This window comes from Prionailurus bengalensis, chromosome F2 (genome assembly GCF_016509475.1).
Source record: "Prionailurus bengalensis isolate Pbe53 chromosome F2, Fcat_Pben_1.1_paternal_pri, whole genome shotgun sequence".
NCBI classification, from domain to species: Eukaryota; Metazoa; Chordata; class Mammalia; order Carnivora; family Felidae; genus Prionailurus; species Prionailurus bengalensis.
In genome coordinates, this window is record NC_057353.1 from 53,113,422 (window position 1) to 53,133,845 (window position 20,424).

The 20,424-nt window shown below is 36.9% G+C and overlaps 1 protein-coding gene across 1 annotated transcript in view; it reads right to left on the minus strand.

The window, feature by feature from the left end:
• Positions 1–1,690: 1,690 nt before the first annotated feature.
• Positions 1,691–20,424, minus strand: part of RSPO2 (R-spondin 2) — a 156,130-nt gene continuing 137,396 nt past the window's right edge. Inside the window, exon 6 of the mRNA XM_043601602.1 lies at positions 1,691–3,508. Within this exon, the coding sequence (XP_043457537.1) occupies positions 3,396–3,508 (113 nt within the window). The 3' untranslated portion in view covers positions 1,691–3,395. The remainder of the gene's footprint in view (positions 3,509–20,424) is intronic.

Sequence of the window (20,424 nt, forward strand, 5' to 3'; positions counted from 1 at the left end):
TGTGGGAAGAAATCGCTGAGAAGGGAACAAGCCATTAATGAACAAACGTTTTCAGAAATGTGGACCGTAAGACTTTGATGAAATGGTGACTTGAGAAGAGGAAGGGCTGAAGAAATTCTAGAAGTGGATACTGAAGATCCCCCAAAGTAACAGGAAGGGGGTCAGATGCATAAGTGAAATAGTTATTCCTTTTGAAAGAAGAGGGAAGATGATGAGATTGGTCAAGATATACATTCACAGGTTACTAATTCTACCTTGTCTAATGATATTATCAAGTAATATCTACTATGCACAAACTTCTCTAACATGAACAGATGATGCCCTTTTCTTTCTCCTCACAGCTCTCCTTTAAAGAAAAAAATATGAAGCTGGAGGAGGAATCACACATCACCTTTATAGGAGTCACACACTTGAGGCTAAGTGCTATCTTTTCTCCACATGTTTCTAGCAAAACATGAAAATTCCATGCAATTATTGGTATTAGCATCTTGAAAAAGAACAAAGACATTCATAAAAATGGCTTTTCCTAAGTGCTTGTCTGTCAAACTTCTGTAATAAGAACACTTAAGATTTTCTTAGAAACTTTCAAATATGCAATAGCATTAGTAACTATAGTCGCCATGTTATACATTGCCTTCCCCATGACATATTTGTTGTGTAACTTTCTACCTTTTGACTCCCTTCACCCATTTTCCCTACCTAAACTTAATTGACAACGTTGTGATTCCATCATTTACTTTTACAGATGCTAAGCTCCATGAAAATATTGGAGGGGGGAACCAGTTTCATATGGTCTATATTTATATACATCATATAAATATAGGAATGGTAAAGCTATAGAAAACCACGAGATTTTCTTTGTATTCCCAGAAAGCTATAAATGATACTGTAGTAAGAATCTTTTATTTACAATTGGAAGATTATCAGCTGTAAATCAATTCCCATAAGAATAAAAATTGGGGCAGGGATGTCTGGGTGGCTCAGTCAGTTAAGCGTCTGACACCAGCTCAGGTCATGATCTTGTGGTTTGTGAGTTTGAGCCCCACATCCGGCTCTGTGCTGACAGCTCAGAGCCTGGAGCCTGCTTTGGATTCTGTGTCTCCCTCTCTTTCTGCCCCTCCCCTGCTCACGGTCTCTGTCTCTCAATAATAAATGTTTAAAAAAAATTTTTTAATAAAAAATAAAAATAAAAAAAATAAAAATTGGGGCAAAGGATGCCTAGGCATCAAGCAATAGATAGAAAGGAACTGAAATTTTCAAAAATATAGAGAGAAATGAGTGTTTTTGAAATAATTAGCCAAGAAGAGGCAATTAATAACAGGTAACTTGGATAGCACTTAGTATATACCCTGTGCTGACCATACTTTACACATTTTACCTAATTTAATCCTCAAAACATAGGCCTACAGGTAGATACTACTGTTACCTCTATTTCACAGATGAGGAACAGAGACCTGGAGAGATAATTTGCCCCAGGCTACTCCCAGGGTCTAGATTAGAACTCAGGAGTAGAGATTTTAGAGCCACACTGCCTAACCACTCCATTCCACTCTAGTGTAATGTATAGCTAAACTATTTAGTTCCTTTTGGTAACGTTTGTGTTTTTGTAAGGATCATTATTTAGGGGTAGAGTTGTTAAAGTATTTCTTTTTGCTCTAAATGTACCTCTAAAGAAAACTTCCACAAACAATAATTTTGAAGATTTTTAATGCATGAAAAGAACATCACAGAAACAGAACAGATATTGACTTATTAACGATGAAGCACTATATAAAGGAGCCCCTTCCCCACTTAGTAAATAGGAATATAGTGTAAATAGACATGAAACGAGGTGAGCACTTTAGGATTAAATGCAAACCCTAAAGTTGTGTACAACATTCATATATGGCTTATTATCTCATAGCAACAATATTCTCATAATGATGTAAAGGACATTGATACTCACTGGTAAGATGCTTTTGACTCAAAACAAAAATGCTGAAGAGGTAGTTTTGCCAATGCAAGGTGAGAAAAAATGCTTCACCTTGCTTTTTTTTTCCTTAAACATCTGTAACCATTTTTTTTTGTTTTAATTTTCATCTGAATTAGCCAGGAAGATAATGATGCTTTTATAGAAGAAGCCAATTCAAAGCTCTCTGAGAGCTGATTTCCTCAAGTGTATGATGATGTTTTTGAAACAACTGCTCCAAAAGTCCCCAGGGAAGTCTCCATCGTGTTCTTCTGTCTTGGAGAGGATACGGATCCGGCTCAAAGGAGACCTGTTAAGATCTGAGCAGCAGTTACAGGAATTCATACTGTTTTCTTCTCAAATTCTATGCATGGTCTCACGATGGTAATTTCTACAGTGACCCAAGAATATTGGTAGGTACCCTGTCCTGGTAAGTCAGGGATTGCTTTAGATAAATATGTATATATATTGAAGCTTGAAACAAAAGTTTGAAAATCTCTCTAGCCTCTGAAACTGCATGATGAGTACTAGAAGGGACTGCATGTAATTCCTCGCGTTTTCAATTGTGTTTCATAAAGTCATCACCTCTTAGACGTAAAGGGAGTTTTAGTTTCTGCTGACACATGCTGCTTTATCTGTAGGAGGAGAGCTGGAGTGGGGAAGTTCTACTGATATTCAGATTCTTTGACACTGGTCATTTGAGCCTATGTACAAACTAGCTTATCCTATTCTTACAATGAGAAATAAGCCCTCCAAGAAAAGTTACATTTCAAGGGGCAACGAAACATCCGTCAATTCGCACAACTAGAAGTCATTTACTGGACGATGGTTAGGAACATCTAGAAACAAAGTGACATAATATTAATCAGGTATGACTTGTTACAGGAAAGAAGGCATAAATATACAGTAAGAGGTTTATCGATGGCCCCACAGATTATGTACATGTTGGAGCTGATGTGATACTGAGCAGGAATCCCTGGAGCATACCCCCAGGTAAAAGCAGATATCCACATACATTTATCCTTGCAAATACACAACGTGAGAAATCAAGGTCACAGGTGAAATAGCACTTTGCCTGCGGAGTGTCTTCTTTCCCATAAATATGCACAAGTCTGTTCTCCAGTGGTGGTCTGGGGCCTCACGGCTGTTGCCTCTCCATGGTGCCACGTTCCCCTCCGTGCATGTGGAGCCAAGGCACATGCTGGACACCCACTCCCTCTTCCACCGATTCAGGCCGTGAGCTCCTGCCTTCACAGTCTCCAGATGCAAATTGAAGCATAAATAACAGAGACCACGCTCGTGGCTCTTCCTTTCACAACATTACCGGGAACAAATACTGGTCAAGGCAGCATAAACGCCACACACCAGTGTCCAGGCGGGGAGAGTAGCTTTGTGCACTTTTGCAAAAACAAAAATCCCCCAAAATCTAACCTACATGTCTCCTATTTTACTGATGAGCTCTGTCTGTAGCTAGGAAGACACTGTGTTGCTCCTGGGCTCTTTCTATCAGCTTCCTCTTCTTTTTCTTGTTCTTCTCCTTTGCCTTTGGGGCTCTCTTTCCTACAATGAGGGAAAGAGAAAGAAATGAAGACATGTCAGAAAAGGCTCTTTCTCTAGGAAAGAAAACACAAAACATTAAGAGTTTTACACAAAGCCCATCTGGAAAACATCACCTATGGAAAAAGCAGCCTCAAAGAGAAAATTGTTCACATTAATTTTGACGGAATAATAATAATTTACTAAATTGGATATGCTGTCTAAAACAGAGACTGATCTTCCTGTTATAGGGAACTGGCATATTTAAAAACCTCCCAGCGGCCTGATCAGTCTTGCAAATATCATCCTGCCACAAAAATTCCATTTATCCCCTCCGACTGCTAACAATGCTACCCTTTACTAGACATCTTTACATCTTTCTACTGCTCCACAGGTCAGTGGGGCGAAAGAAAATAAGCATCTATCTACAGTAAATATACCAGAAGTTTCAAACTCCCTTTTCCCTGCCCCCCTGGGAGAAAAAAATGTCTTGCTTTTAACATTATTCCCTCCCTGTTCTCCAAAGGCTGGTGTATGAAATGACATAGGTGAAATACTTTCTTCTTTTCTATAAAAATTCATGGGGACATCACTCCTTATGTGGCCATGGCTTCTTCTACAAATCCCCTGGAATAAGTTATTACAGTGAACAAGAAAAATGCACGTGTCTGAAAAACTCATGACATGTGTCTTACAACCAGAAGATCACCCACCACATAATCCCATTTCTCCTCTTTGCCTTCACAACCAGGAAGTCCAGACTGTGAGCTAAAGGGGTGAGGTTTGTCTGCATCAGGAGTTTTTGCATCTAGTCTCCCTTTGCCTCTGCTGTATTTTACTTCTTACATCTTGTAGTCATGGTTTATAGTTTTTACAAGGTCTCAACTTTTCTTTGCAAGCATGTATACTTAAGAATGTGAGAGCAAAGAATAGCAGGCATTTATTTGTGTTAGGTCCATTTCCCTCTTTGGTTCTAAACACATAGGAATCATGGAGGTTTTAAAACAGTAAAGAGCATCAAGGGCACCTGTATTTTGCAGAAATGAAGTCATTACAATACACCCTCAGTACAGAAAGATTTTTCCCTCAACAGACTAGTGTTTTAACAGTATAGTCCTGCAAAACTTTTCTCTTCCTGTGTAGTAATCTGTACCCCAAATAGGACATTCACTTCTAATGCATGCTTTCCAACCTTCCCACCCTTCATTACAGGGCCATATCTGGTCAGCTGTTCAGTCTAGACAATGGAGGTGGCAGCTAATGTAAGAAATGTGAAAGAAACAGGCCAGAAGTTAGGGAGATAGACCCATGCCTTAAGAAATCAGTAACACTAGAATACAGAAGGCTAGGAGATTTCTAAATAGGGGAGATGTTTCTCATATATTATCTTATTTGAGCATGGAAAACAGTCACATGACTGGCACATAGTTGATATTTGGTGTGTGTGGAGTAAAACTTTATCACAACATAAAGAATAACTTATTTTTAATAGGACACTACCGTAAAATAATCAGAATATGATCATGCCCTCACATTAAATTATTAAGGTCCTTGAAGTTATTTTCTGGTTCTTATTAAATTCTGGCATTAATGTTATAATGGCAGCTTGCCATCTTTAAACATAGTTAATCCTACCCAGTGAAACCTTAGTCCAAACCATCATTAATCAAAGAAGCTGTAAAGTTACAACTACTTTAGTAACATTATATCTAATGATGAGACACACCTAATGAGGTCAGAGAGATTTAAATACTTAACATAAAATTATATATTTAAAAAGAAGCATCAATTATTTTTTCTAAACAAAAACCTTAGTTAAAATCATTGCTGACTACATTGTAAAAATGAGCTCATATTTGATTTATTTAAAGCCTAGAGTTTCTTTTAAAGGCAAATTGAAATTGAGTACATGGAAAAATAATTTTACTAGATTTTTAAATGTGTTAAAATAAAAATATATTGAGTATTTGTTAAATCTTTTCACATTCACCATTTTAATTTTTCATATGAAAAATGTGTACTGCTTTCACTAACAGAAGATCTATACTGAATGACTGGAAATTCTTATTTTAAGAGAGGGTCAATTTCATGCCACTTACCTAATAAATCATTCTGATGTAATTGTCAATATTGAATGGTCTTTGGGTTTGCTGGCTGATATAAACATTGTGTGATAGAAAAGTTAACTCACTATTTGCATAAAATAGTTCATAACGTGGCCAAAATTTCAGCAATGCTTCTGAAAACTTATGTAAGTTTTCAAATTGCACAATTATTCCATTGGCGATAAGTTATATAGTACTGGTTCCAAATAAAGATGTTTTGGGAGACCTAGTTACAACCCTAAAAATTTTCCTCAAAAGTCTCTTTTGAATGACACCTCTGTGCTTTTGGTTCATTGCTTGGTTTTCTTTTTGGTCAGCCCCATTTCTCATGTAGGATATATCGCAAATACCAAAGAATTAAGATGGTTAGCCAAGATTTGACCACGGATAGGCCTAAATTAACTGAAAATATTTTGTGGTCCAAAGTAGGCTGTTTTGACTTAAAGTCGAACTCGAAAAAAAAGAAATATTAAAATATAACCTAACCTAAGGTATAAAAAAGGTCTTGTACATATTTTCTTCTGAACTCTAACTGGTAAGACTAAAGCTAACTGAAAATATATATCCCTGTTTTTATCTATATATTTGAAAATAAGTTATATTGGACATACAAGCATGCTAATTTATATTTCCTCCTTTTTAGACTTGGAGAATGCCTTGTACACTTTCAAATTAGTTTACATGCTTAAGCACGTTCACCCTGTACAGGAAGCATCTAAAGGCAAGTATGATGCCAGTCACCCAAATTCAACTCATGCATTTAACTTTCTTTTTAGTTCATGAACAACCACCTGGAAAATACACTGCCCAAGATCAGCACAAAAAGGTGAGAGTTTTATGAGGAGATTGTCAACCTCCAGGTATGTCCAGCTCTAATGACAAATTCTGCATATCTTTGTCCTGAGTGCTTTAAGAATACAGTGGCCTTAAACAGACACATGAAGATACTCAAAATCGCTTATCAGGTAAATACAAATCAAAACCACACAAGAGACCACTTCACACCTGTCAGAATGGCTAAAATTAACAACTCAGGTGAGGCTGTGGAGAAAGGGGAACCTCTTGCACTGTTGGTGGGAATGCAAAACTGGTGCAGCCACTCCAGAAATCAGTGTGAAGGTTCCTCAAAAAATTAAAAATACAACTACCTTATGACCCATCAAATTGCACTACTAGGAATTTATCCAAAGGATAGAAAAGTGCTGATCTGAAGAGGCACATGAACCCTCATGTTTATAGCAGCTCTATCAACAATAGCCAAACTATAGAAAGAGCCCAAATGTCCATCAACTGATGAATGGATTAAGAAGATGTGGGGTGGTGTGTGTGTGTGTGTGTATACACACACACAATGGAATACTACTTGGCAATGAAAAATAATGAAATCTTGCCATTTGCAACAACATGGATGGAACTGGAGGGTATTATGCTAAGTGAAATAAGTTAGAGAAAGACAGATATCACATGATTTCACTCATATGTAGAACTTGAGAAACTTAACAGATGAACATAGGGGAAGAGAAGGAAAAATAAGATAAAAACAGAGAGGCAAACCATAAGAGACTTTTAAATACATAGACCTGAGGGTTTATGGAGGTGGGTTAAATGGGTGATGGAAATTAAGGAGGGCACTTTTCAGGATGAGCACCAGTTGTCATATATAAGAAATGAATCACTGAGTTCTACTCCTGAAGCCAAGATTACATGGTATGCTAACTAGAGAATAAAAAAATAAAAAATAAAAAATAAAAGTACAGTGGCCTTGATAAATCACTATCCATTGAATCTCTTCAGCCCTGTCTTACAGATGCAGAAGACTGGCTAGATATTTTAGTTGTTAAGGAAAGCAACGGGGTTTAATACAGAAAGGCAGAATGAAGAAGAGCTGGTAGGTAAGTATGGTCTGTAACTGAGATAACATCACACTTGTGACTCCCAGTTTTTACATTTACAGAATGAAGATGCCATGATCCTCTTTCATCAGAGAGTTGCTAAAATATCACAAGATCATCATCAAAATGAAGTTAGAACAATACCATCAAAACCACGCTCTAACCAACATAATTACATTGACTTGCACACATGTGGAAATGGTCCAACAGGATAACCTATCGACTCTTCTACAGAGAAAGGTGAACAGCCCCTTATGGAAATACTCCTAACGTCCAGCTGTAGATTACTGCTATTAGAATCAGAAATAGGGTAGATTCTTTTCAACCAAGATATCAGGCAGACTCACAAATTGCATGAAGCTGTGAAAATACTGACTCCACTGCCTGGCAGACATGAATTTCATTCCTTCATAAACCCCAAAGTTGAGGAAGGTTTTTCCTTCGCTAGGTTTAGGCAATAGTTTTTCCTAATTGGAACAATGGTTCTTGTACATCCCCAGGAAGGCTACAAAGGTTGCCTAGGATTTCCATAAAGGTGATTAAGTGTTTTGAGGAAGACTTTCTAATTGTAATGCAATGAAAGAAAAGTGAAGAAAAAAATCAGTAGCTTTGACTATGAAAAAAATAACAAAAATCTCCCCTTTTATCTCTACACACACAGGAAAGTAAGTAACAATTATGACAAATGTATTTGTACTCTTAGATCCATAATTGTGACAAAAGTGATCATCTGAAACCAGGACAAATTCCTATTAAATTTTAATGACAATTTTGTGATGCTAACTTGAAACCTGGGCTTCATTGTATTTATGAAATTCACCAGGGGGACTTGGGGATCATCTCAGAGATCTTGTCATTCTTCAAAGCAGCTCAAGAGGGACAAAAAGGTCAGGTAAGCACCACACTGGGGGATTTTGTTGTACTTCAGAAGACACATGCAAGTTAGAACAGAGAAAGTTGCTTCCACATCTTCACAAGGACTGAGTTGTAGACAATGAATAACAACTGAGCAATTTCTTTTTCTCACATGGGCAACTTGAGTTTGCCCAAGAGTGAGTAGCAACAGAGATTTATTTATTTAAGGGTGATTGATGATTCTCTGGGAAAATGCCAGTTTGGCTCCTAAATAATTTAAAAGCTCATATAAAAATATACAAAAGACTTAAATATAATCCATAAGGGAAATAAAAACAGTTAATATAGTAACCAAATTTCACAATTAAAAATGCCAAATGAGTTGCTACTGCCAAGATTCACGTGAGAATGTAGAGAGACAGGCATCAGGATGCATTATGAGAATATAAAATTGATACAGTCTTTCTAAAAGCCATCTGGCAATGCATACAAAAGCATTAAAATATTCGTAACTTATCCAAATTTAGGAATCTGTCCTAGGAAAATAACCTAAACTTGGACAGAGATTTATGCATAAAGATATTTACTATAAAATTCTAAAAAAAAAATCCTAAGTTATGGAAATTTCCTACTACCCAATTTTTCGTGACCTCTCTTTATGATTACTGAAATGTGTTTTCAACTATGAAGTATTTTGTATCTTAAGGTGACAGCAATTAAATTTGCTCCCAAGGGAAGCTGCATGTCCCTAAAATTTATCATAAATAGATTATAAGGAAAAGGATATAATACAAAACATTCCTCCTCTGGTGGTAAGCAGACTTTTTAGTGGAATGGTCAATCCTAATTGGATATAAGATATAAAAGCTTAACAATTCCTGTACCAGCTAAACACTTCTGGCATTAAGGATGGACATTAGTTCACACAGCTGCTTTAATCTAGAAAGGCGTTCAAGTAGGCAAATATGATGAGCATTACTGGGATCTACCACGGCATGTCCTACATAGCCTGAGATCAAAATCTTGCACTGTCTATAATACTTCTGAATAACATAGTAATGGTTATTTTTACATTAGCTGAGACTCCAAGGCAAGACCTTGAATAAGTAAAGCAAATGAATCCACTCTGTCTCCTTATTCATAGTACAAAATTCTTGTTTGTTTTCTTGTTTTAATTCGTGTTTTTAGTGACATTTATCTGCTTTTTAAGAAATAACCTCCCGGGGCGCCTGGGTGGTGCAGTCGGTTAAGCGTCCGACTTCAGCCAGGTCACGATCTCACGGTCCGTGAGTTCAAGCCCCGCGTCGGGCTCTGGGCTGATGGCTCAGAGCCTGGAGCCTGTTTCCGATTCTGTGTCTCCCTCTCTCTCTGCCCCTCCCCCGTTCATGCTCTGTCTCTCTCTGTCCCAAAAATAAATAAATGTTGAAAAAAAAATTAAAAAAAAGAAATTAATAAAAAAAAGAAATAACCTCTCTTACACTAAAAATATTGCACAGACAAATGTCTTTGGAAAGGACTGGCAAATCCTTCAATGACTATTTCCTGACTGTGATCAAATTTTCTTTGAGAGCAAAATAATCCAGAAACAAACCAACAAGTTTTGCAGTGTTGAAAAATAACAAGTTACATACTAAGGAGATTTCACTGGGCATCTTCAGTTTCAAGACATAACGTGGAAATCTGCCAAGTAGTCAGTCATTTCATCTTTATAAAAGAGCAGGTGCTTCAAAAACCTACCCATCATCTTCAGATAGCTTGCAAGTAGTTGTTCACTTTCAAGGTTATTAGTGGAGAGGGACAATCATCCAAAATAGAAAATGGTTGACAGAATGGACTTCTCTAATCAAACATGAAAATCATTTAGAATTCCTATATATATTTATGATAATTTATTTAAAAAATCAATAAGCCAATTATGACTGTTTCACTGTTCTATTTTTAAGAGTTTGCCACGTTTTTATTGTAAAAAGGAATAGTATGAAATGGATTTCTTTGTCCATAAGACCTCTACACTCTTCCTATGAAGCATTTTATTGGGCATGAAGTCTGTTTTGTTGAAAGGAAGCCCCATTTGGTTTTAAAATCTTGTTTCATATTCCATATAATGAAAATGGAAGAAAATCTAATCCTAAAGATCACCTGAACCCTTATGAATTAACTATATCACAACTAAGCATTCCCGGACATGGTATTTCAAATTTTCCCTATTTTATAGCTCTGAAGAATATCTTTAGGTATATAACATAACTTACAAAAGGGGCAATAAGATATTCCCAAGACCCTACAAACTCATTTGAAGTGCCAAGGACTACAGAAAAGTAATTTGAATGGTATTTGGGTTTCTTCCATATAATTTTGGTCATCCATTTGACTTAAGCTCTTAGATATCTGGTATTTCAAAAAATATCAAAGACAAGATCCTATAAAGTTTAAGATAGATGAGAATAAATAAACAAGGAGAGGTGGTTTCAAAAATACCTATTTTTTTTTCATAATAACTAAGTTCATCGCAAAGACAGTTTCAAGGTGGCAGAGATTAAAATTATACTCTACAGTTTCACTTGTGTGAAAAAATACCACAAGGGGGCAACAATTCACTTTTACTAGTATCTCTGGTGTAAAAAGTGTGCAGGCCAGGGAGCTTTGGAGCTCTAACTTCTTAAACACTTTCTTTTAACCCCAGTTGGAGGCTTTTTTTTTTCTTTAAAGCTCTATAGTGGACTAAAGGATACATAGCAAGGTCCAAGTGCAGCACAAGGAAAAGTGTAACTGTAATCCTTTAAAAAGATGTTTGAGGGTCAAGGGAGCTCATGAGAGAAGCAAAGTCAAATGAATTTGCTTTTCAAATGGTGATTTAGGGAAAAAGCATTCTTCACACATCCAGGTTGCCATTTTCTTATGGGGCAGTTAATATAAAATATCTGCAAAGAACATGTCCTTATCTTGGATCTCTTATTTATAAGAATAGAGTTGTAAAACTAAAAATTATCTTCATTATCTTCTGGTCCAGGGGGTGCACACAGATTTAAGAAAAGTATAAGAGCTGGTTGTCAGGTGCTGATTGAGGACAAAGGGCTGTCATCAAGTTGGCCTCCCAGGATGATGATCATTTGGCCAAATTGGGAAGGTAGAGAGAGTATAGCAGATATGTTCCACCCCCTGCTCTAGTCCAACTCTGCCAAGTGTTAAGATATGAAGCAAATGAGGCACAGAAAAACTAGAGCATCCTAACCAAGCTCTTATAGCTTCTTAGCAGCTGCGCTAGACTGGGAAGCAGGTTTCATATTCTTTAACAGCTTTAAAGATTACTGGCTAAGGACATAGTTTAGATTTTTTTTTCCAAGAGAAAAGTCTTAGAAGACAACTAATATTTCTCTGACCCTCTTCATAACTGAAAACCCCTTATGAATTGCATAAATAGCATCTGTAACCTAAGACTTTCTGTAAATGTATACTGCATTGATTCCATGCTTATTCTTTTAGCAAGGTGCAATCTATATGTTTCCTGGGTAGGGCAAATGAGATGGTGGTCATTCCTAATATGGACCATGCACTGTAAGTGCTTTACACATCTTCTTAGTTAACTGCATATTGTGAAAAAAAATCAGTATTCAAACCATTCTGCTAGAATGTTGTACAGCTATACACCCTAAATCTACTAAAAATTTGCAGAAAAATATAAGGCTCATTTGGCACCCTTAAGTCAGAAAAACATCCAGTTTTGCAGAGAAAATGATATAACTGATTTTATTTGATTAGGACCAATGGGATAACCAGAGAAGAGTTTCAAGTTCCTCCACAGCTGACTTCATGCTATACCAGAAGATACCTTTTAAGATAATTCCATTAGAATAAGAGGATTTAATACCCTCTTCTTGGTCTTCAATCAATAACCATTAAAGAAAAAAAAAAGGAGCCCAAGCTATTATATTTAGGACTATCATCATATGGCAAGCATTTATTTAATTTGGATTCCAAACAATTTCTTTGGAACTTGAAGACATACTTACAAGTAAAATGAATCAGTAATTGCTACATATTAGATAAGTCCAAGAACGGGCTATCAGTCCAAGCCTACTGCTCCACCTAAGGAGTGAGCCTTACATGAAAACAGCCAGCACAGGAGAACATAAGGAGACACATGTTCCATGAAGGATCATAAGTACATTCCCTCCTCTGTGCCCTTCATCACGTTAGACCTCTCTTGTTAAAAAATTTATCACTTTCTGTTGCAATTTTGTTTGCCTGTATACCATGGCTACTATGTGAATAACTATGCATAGCTATATTTTAATGCCACTAGAGTCCTGGTTAGACTCCTGGTCTTTCTAAAAATCATGTTGCAGATAGTCAAACTTATCTCAACTAATAAGAGGAATTAGAGCAAAGATATATGGGCTAGATCTACACACTGAATGTGGTAAAGAACCTAACCCACCTGGTCTTTATCATCTATCATAAAATGAACTCTCTTGCTTTTCCTGGACTCCACCTGGCTTCTGCCCTCAGCATCAGTTTACACATGGTCTATGAAGGCAACCCTAGCCCTGAATAAACCCCATGACCTTTAAGCTTTGTAACAACCTCAGTCTCTAGTCTTGATTGCATAGTCCCCAGAGAGGGAATCAATACGCCTTGCCACAGAGTCATCGATGCCTGGCCAGCCCATGGATGGGTCACACCTAGGTCTAGTCTGGAGTGGGGGGAGTCACGTGACACTAGACTGAGCAGGCATCTAGGATACATGGTTAGGACATCAGATTGGGGGTCAGACAGCCCTGGATTCAAAGTAAAGCTCTTCCTCTCAGAAGCTAGTGATCTTGGAGCAGTTACTGTTTCAAAGGCTTAGTTTACTCATTTCTAAATTGATATCAATAGTACCACCTAAGAGGGGCAAAGAAAATGTGTGTACAGTTCCAGACACTATACCTGCCACATAAATGCTAACTTATGTGAGATGCCTCATGTGTATTATTTATAATCCTTATGACAGCCTGCAAGGCAGGCATTATTTCCATTTTGCCAATGAGGAAATAAGTTTAGAGAAGTTAATAGCTCAAAATCACATAGCTCGGCAAGGATTCAAACCAACATCTGGCTGATTCTAAAACCTGTATTCTTTCCACTATACTATTTGCATCCCTTGTGCCCAGCAAAATGTCTTTGATCTCATAATCATTTAAATGGCTTTTGAACAAACAAATTAATAAGTAAATACTAGGATGAAAAAAAGCATCAATCTTCCCAACCAGTCCCCCAGTATATCAGGGTTCCCTTGGGCCACATTAGTTTCCCCATGGGCCTGGCCCTACAATGTATACTTCTCATTTTAATTCTTCCCTGGGGTTAAGGCATTCAAAGCCTCAGTTTCCTGAGGTCAAGCAACACATTTAGCATTTCCAGCTCAGTATCAACAGTGTGCCCATGGTAAAGCCCAAGGGAAGAAAACACAGGATGTTTCTCTTCCAGCTGAGAATTGAAAGTTTAGACCTGTGGTTCCAAAAGCCAGTTCATGGGCCAGACATAGAATCCTCCAGGGAGGTATTTTTAAATATAGGTTCCCTAGCCATCCACTGACTCCTGACTGAAACCTTCAGGACAGAAAATCCAGAATTGTTTTTAAGCTTCAAGAGGTGATTCAGCACCAAGTTAAGAGTATACACAAGTTGAGAGTATAAAACTCTGAGGAAAAGGACGTGGGCAGGAGAAAGAACTTTGGAAGAGGATGTAAGAGCACTTCAAAGTAAATGACAACCTCCTTCCCAACTGAGCTGAGAAATAGCTTCCAAATTGTGAAATGAAGCAAACTTCTTTGTGCTGGGACTCCCCTCCCTTGGTTCCATTTGTGATGATGCCCCAAGAAAGCAGCAGAAATCAAGCTGCCCCTGTGTCAAGAGGAAGGCACACAGCCAGGAAAAGGGCCCCTTATCTTTATGCTCAAGCTAAGGTGTAGATCACTCATGTTACAGATGACTCATTTCTCCTGTGGTTATATACCAGAAACTTGCTTTACTTTACTCTGTGTCTCAATTCACCCAATTAACAAGATTCTGGTTTTTTTGAAAGACAATCTAATTAGTTTGCAGAAATTCTAAAGAGTTGGACAAAAAAAAAATTGCAGTTTAAAAAAACTATTATAGGAGCACCTGGGTGGCTCAGTGAGTTAAGCGTCAGATTTTGGCTCAAGTCATGATCTCATGGTTCATGGGTTCAAGCCCCACATCAGGCTCTGTGCTGACAGTGTGCCTGCCTGGTGATTCATTCATTCATTCATTCTCTCTCTCTACCCCCCTTCTCTCTTTGCCTCTCCCCCACATTCATTCATTTTTCTCTCTCAAAAATAAACTTAAAAAAATAAATTTGAACTATTATCAAGTTGGGGGACTCTTTTTAAAGGATCTATATCTACATAGATATATAGAGTATATAGATATAGAGAGAGTATATAGATATATATCTAGGATATAGAGTTGGCACTTCAAAAATTGGAAAGTAATTCCCTTTCAGACCAGGTGACACAAATATTGTGTCAAATATTTAATATGAGAGGTATTAAAATATTAGCTGTATTGAAGGAAGCATATTACAAATCCTTTTTTTCTTTCAGAAAGGTACCCTGAGCTTCTTCCAAATTATTAAATCATCATCATGTAGGTGTTAGCTAATCACCACCACCACCACATAGGTGTTAACTATGTGCCAGGCAGTGTTTTATGTACAACTCATTTCATACTAAAAATACCTCTGTGAAATAGATAGTATCTTTAGTCCTACTATGCAGAAAAGAAAACAGAAGATCATAAAGGTAAGGTAACCTAAGATGACAGAGCCAGCATATGGCAGAGTTCTGATTTGAACTCAGGGAGTCTGTTCCCTTTGTTTACCCTCCTTATCCATTGTGCTAATCTCTCTCTCATCACCTTTGTGTGATATAAATGTGATGTCCTGAGAGGTAAGAGAGGAAGAAGCTCAGTGTTACAACACTCTTCCCTTTAATCAGAGGCTCCCACAAACCCTATGAACAGGTCATTCACGGTTAAATGCCTGGACCATCAAATTCATAAAATGAAGGCTGGGCCCATCATTGTTTTGATACAAGACCAGGATGATAAAGGGCATTTTTTTTCGCTGTTATTCTTGCAGAACATGGAAAGTAAACAAGTATTTGCCAAAATGAATAGTCTCTGTCTACAAGTAAAAACAAAACAAATGTTATGGTCAATGTAGAATCTTTGTCAACCACCCAAGCAGCAGTGATGGATCTCAATCAGAAGCACAATACTGGACAAGGAACTCTAAATAACATGTTCAGCACACCTAATGATTATTAGAGACATCAAATCTCTAAAGTTGCAAGAAGTCTAAAACTTTGCTGAGTTATCTTGAATCCTAATATCTTTGTCTGTGATTGCCAAATATTAAAAGAGCAGAACATGGGTAAGGATTTTTATAAACATCCTAATCTTTAATAAATTAGCTTTATTTCTCCTCAACTGAAAATGGTAATTTACTCTCCAGAAGTATATTGACTTTTAAGTGTAGAATACAAAGTAAAATCAAAGGAAGCTACTGCACATGTTCATACATACATATACACACAATAAGTATCCATAGTATTTCCCAAGCATTGCTTATATCACTATACTCTAATCAGTTTTATTTAACTTAGGTGTCAAAAGAAAACATGAGAAACCAAAAGTTTACAAGTAACATGAAACGATGTAAGACCTAATGGAAGCAATTTAAAATGAATCATCACTGAATCAGATATCCAAGAGGAGATTCACATTCCAAACAACTATGTTTATAGTAAAGACATCGCCTGGAGTTCCATGAAAAAAAACATATAGAGAAATCACTAAGAATTTATGTTAAAAAAAGGCAACATTCTCACCATCTTAGCAGGGCAGCAGGCTCAGGACCTGTGTTTAAACATGAGCTAAATGCATCAGTGCAGTTGAGTTAAAAGTTAAAAATGGCTATTAACGGTTGAAGTCATGCCCACCAAAACTGTAGGGTGGGCAAAGTGCTGTGCACATTTACTATACTCAGATACTGCATCCTCATTTGGCTTTCAATCATTTAAGCCAGCCTGTCCAAATGAGGGACCAAAAATGAAGTTGGTTAAAAAAAAAAAAAAAGGACTTTAAGGAAAGACTGTGAAAAAAAGATGTTAAGGCTCACATATAAAAAAATCATCTTGTAAAAGAACTGTATTCTACCTTTCACTATTATGTTGCTAATGAAAAAAAGTTACAGCTACAAAGATATAACATGGTTATAATAACTCCTTTATCAGGGAACTCGGAGACTGAGTTATTGAGAATAGAAAGCTTTCCTGCTTTACCATTTTCAAAAATTAGGTTAGCATTTTTTTTTACAGTAGTAGTACAGAATTCAGTCAGAAGACAAGACATTTATGGAAATCACTTCTAATCAGTTTGATTCTAATACAAAACTGACAAAATGCATGGGTAATAAATGTAAGGATTAATACTTATATTTTGATACACTTAACACTTCATAAAGTATTTTAAATTTCCTTAAAGTAGGCATTTTCCACATCTTCCTATAAAAAAATTCTAAATCTCACCAAAATAATGCCCAGGGCTCATGATTTACATGTTTTCTTAAAAGCTAAAATAATTATAGCATTAATCAAGTTGTTTTAAAGACAACTGCAGCTATATTTTAATGACCCTTCAATTTAATCTGAAATTCTAGGTCACTGACAATTTCAATAGCAATGAAGTAGTCCATCCTAAAAATTACTGTGCACAATTTCTGAGAGGGATGCATGTGTATGCATCTTTATAAGTGCACGTGTGGGGTGCCTGGGTGGCTCAGTGGGTTGAGCATCTGACTTTGACTCAGGTCATGATCTCACAGTTTGTGAGTTCAAGCCCCACATCGGGCTCTGTGCTGACAGCTCAGAGCCTGGAGCCTGCTTTGGATTCTGTGTCTCCTTCTCTCTCTGCCCATCCCTCGCTGTGCTCTGTCTCTCAAAAACAAATAAATGTAAAAAAAAAAAAAAATTTTAAGTGCACATGTACCTAAAACATATCCCTCCATAAACTACACCTGGGTATACTGGTTGAGAAGACAGTTTACTTAAATATATTTGTGTGCATCATGGAGCATTTAAAATTCTATTTTGTAAGGATTATGGCCAAATTACACATTAAATAAAAGATTAAAACTTCTGGGGAATTAAAAACAGTAAACTCAAAAAGAGTCGCAAAATCTCTATGGTAAAAGTTTATGGCTTGGAGTCATAACTAATCAGTGCTATTTTTCTGGCTCTGACAAAACATTTTTTGCTTGAACAGCAAAGTTCCTTTAAGGGTACAGGTTTTATGCCATGAAATATGCAAAAATAATTCCTATTAACTAAGGGCAAAGCATGACTTAAAGAGCTCTTTCCCAGTTCCTGTATTTACAAACAAAATAAGGAAAGAAACAAGTCCAGATGAGAGGAAGTTGTATGGTAGGAGGGAGGGAGAAAAAAATATCATGGATTCTATTTAACTCAAAGACAAATTGGTCTAGGGTACCATTTCATAAATACCTCCTCATTTAGATATCAATCCCTAAAGTCACCCAAATGACAGGGAAGCATTTTATTTATGACAGGATAGGATTTTCAAAGCTTTACTGTAACACTACCTGTTAGAACTTATAAGCTGATATAAGGATAACTTTGTCATAAATCCTATTTTAAGGATTTCCATTATAGAAACACCAAAGAGACTAATCATAAAGTCTCTAAAAACATAATCCTCTAGGAAGTCTGCAATAGAGATGTTACAAAAACAAAATGGCAACATTTGGATCATACGTCATTTTGTTCTAAACATTAAAGTTAAGGTACAAGTATGATGACTATAGTTAACATTGTATTGAATACTGGAAATTTGCTGAGAGAGACTTCAGGTGCTCTCATCGAACACACACACACACACGCACACATATGTAGCTATGTGAGAAGTTATGTAAATTAGCTTGACTGTGGTAACCATTTCATCATGTATATGCATATCAAATCAGGTTATACACCTTAAATACAATTTTTATTTAACAAACTAAAAGAAAGTGGCTTTTCAGTTTGGATATTAGGATATCATCAATGACGTCAAAGAGGAGTTCAGTAATGCTGACAGAGCAGAGACCAGACTGGCAGGAGTAAGTCAAGAGGCAGAAGTGAAGGCTCCACTAGAGACTGCTGTTCCAAGAGAGAGATGGAAGCAGATAGCAAGGGGTTATTTAGGATGGGAAATCCAAGGTTTTTGAAGGCTGAGGAAGAGAATCAAATAGAAGATGGGCTATGGTTTCTACTATGGCTAAAATGTATCTGGCCACACTCCCATTACCAAAGGAATAAAAAAAAAAAATGCAAAGAGAAGGGATTCTCTGAAGGCAAAAATGTATTAGCTACTTATCTGGTAACATTAGATTCAAGTGAGGTAAACTAATTCCTGTATAACTCATTCTGTATCTGGAGTGCACAGAAATCCAGAAGCCACTGACATGTTTAATAACCTTGATTCCTAATTTCTTCCTCATACTATCTTTCCTAGATCTCTTCACAAGATAAAGACAGAAAATTAATGTTCTAGTAGCAAAAAGTGAATGTATTCTGTGTCAAACTGTGACAATAAAAAAAGTTAAAGTAAAAAGAAAGTATCTGTGCATAAATCTTTTTTCAATTTCATTCCATATAACACCACAAATTGAGCATTTCACAAGTTGACCACACTGATTGACTGAAACACTGTGGCTTTTCCATTGAGTAATGAACATTCCCTAGTGCCAGCAAGGTTTTATTTGAGGTAGGAATTTAATCATTAAGCTTATCTAAATGTATGGTGTCAAGCAGATGAAGAGTTCTTTACTCATATGCTACTTTGGAAGAATTTAAAAAAATTTTTTTTTCCAACGTTTATTTATTTTTGGGACAGAGAGAGACAGAGCATGAAAGGGGGAGGAGCAGAGAGAGAGGGAGACACAGAACCAGAAACAGGCTCCAGGCTCTGAGCCATCAGCCCAGAGCCCTACGCGGGGCTCGAACTCACGGACCGCGAGATCGTGACCTGGCTGAAGTCGGACGCTTAGCCGACTGCGCCACCCAGGCGCCCCGGAAGAATTTTATATATTATCAGTTAAAATTGGTATACATGTAACTGTACACATTAAAAATTAAGTGCTGGGGCGCCTGGGTGGCGCAGTCGGTTAAGCGTCCGACTTCAGCCAGGTCACGATCTCGCGGTCCGTGAGTTCGAGCCCCGCGTCTGGCTCTGGGCTGATGACTTAGAGCCTGGAGCCTGTTTCCGATTCTGTGTCTCCCTCTCTCTCTGCCCCTCCCCCATTCATGCTCTGTCTCTCTCTGTCCCAAAAATAAAGAACGTTGAAAAAAAAAATTAAAACAAAAAAATTAAGTGCAATATGTTAAAATATAGAGTAGATAAAAAGCAATGAAATAATTCATCTATAGGTCTAGTTTAAATGTACAATGGGGGCGCCTGGGTGGCTCAGTCGGTTAAATGTCTGACTTCGGCTCAGGTCATGATCTCACAGTTCGTGGGTTCGAGTCCCGCATCGGGCTCTGTGCAGACAGCTCAGAGCCTGGAGCCTGTTTCGGATTCTGTGTCTCCCTCTCTCTCTCTGCTCCTCCCCTGTTCACACTCTGTCTCTGTCTCAAGAATATATAAACATTAAAAAAAAAAAATAAAATAAATAAATAAATAAATAAATAAATAAATAAATAAATAAATAAATAAATAAATAAAGTACAATGGGGTTTTTCCCCTATTTTTTCTTCTAAGAATTTTATGGTTTCAGACCTTATGTTTCAATCTTTAATCCATTTTGAGTTAATTTTTGGTAATGTATAATAGGAGCTTAAATTCATTCTTTTGCATGTGGATATCCAGTTTTCCTAACACCATTTATCAAAGAGACTATCCTTTGTATTCTTGGCTCCCTTGTCAAATATAAGTTGACCATATGTACACGTGTTTATTTCTGGGCTCTCAATTCTGTTCCATTATTCTAGGTGTTTGTTTTTATGCCAGTATTGTCTTGATTACAA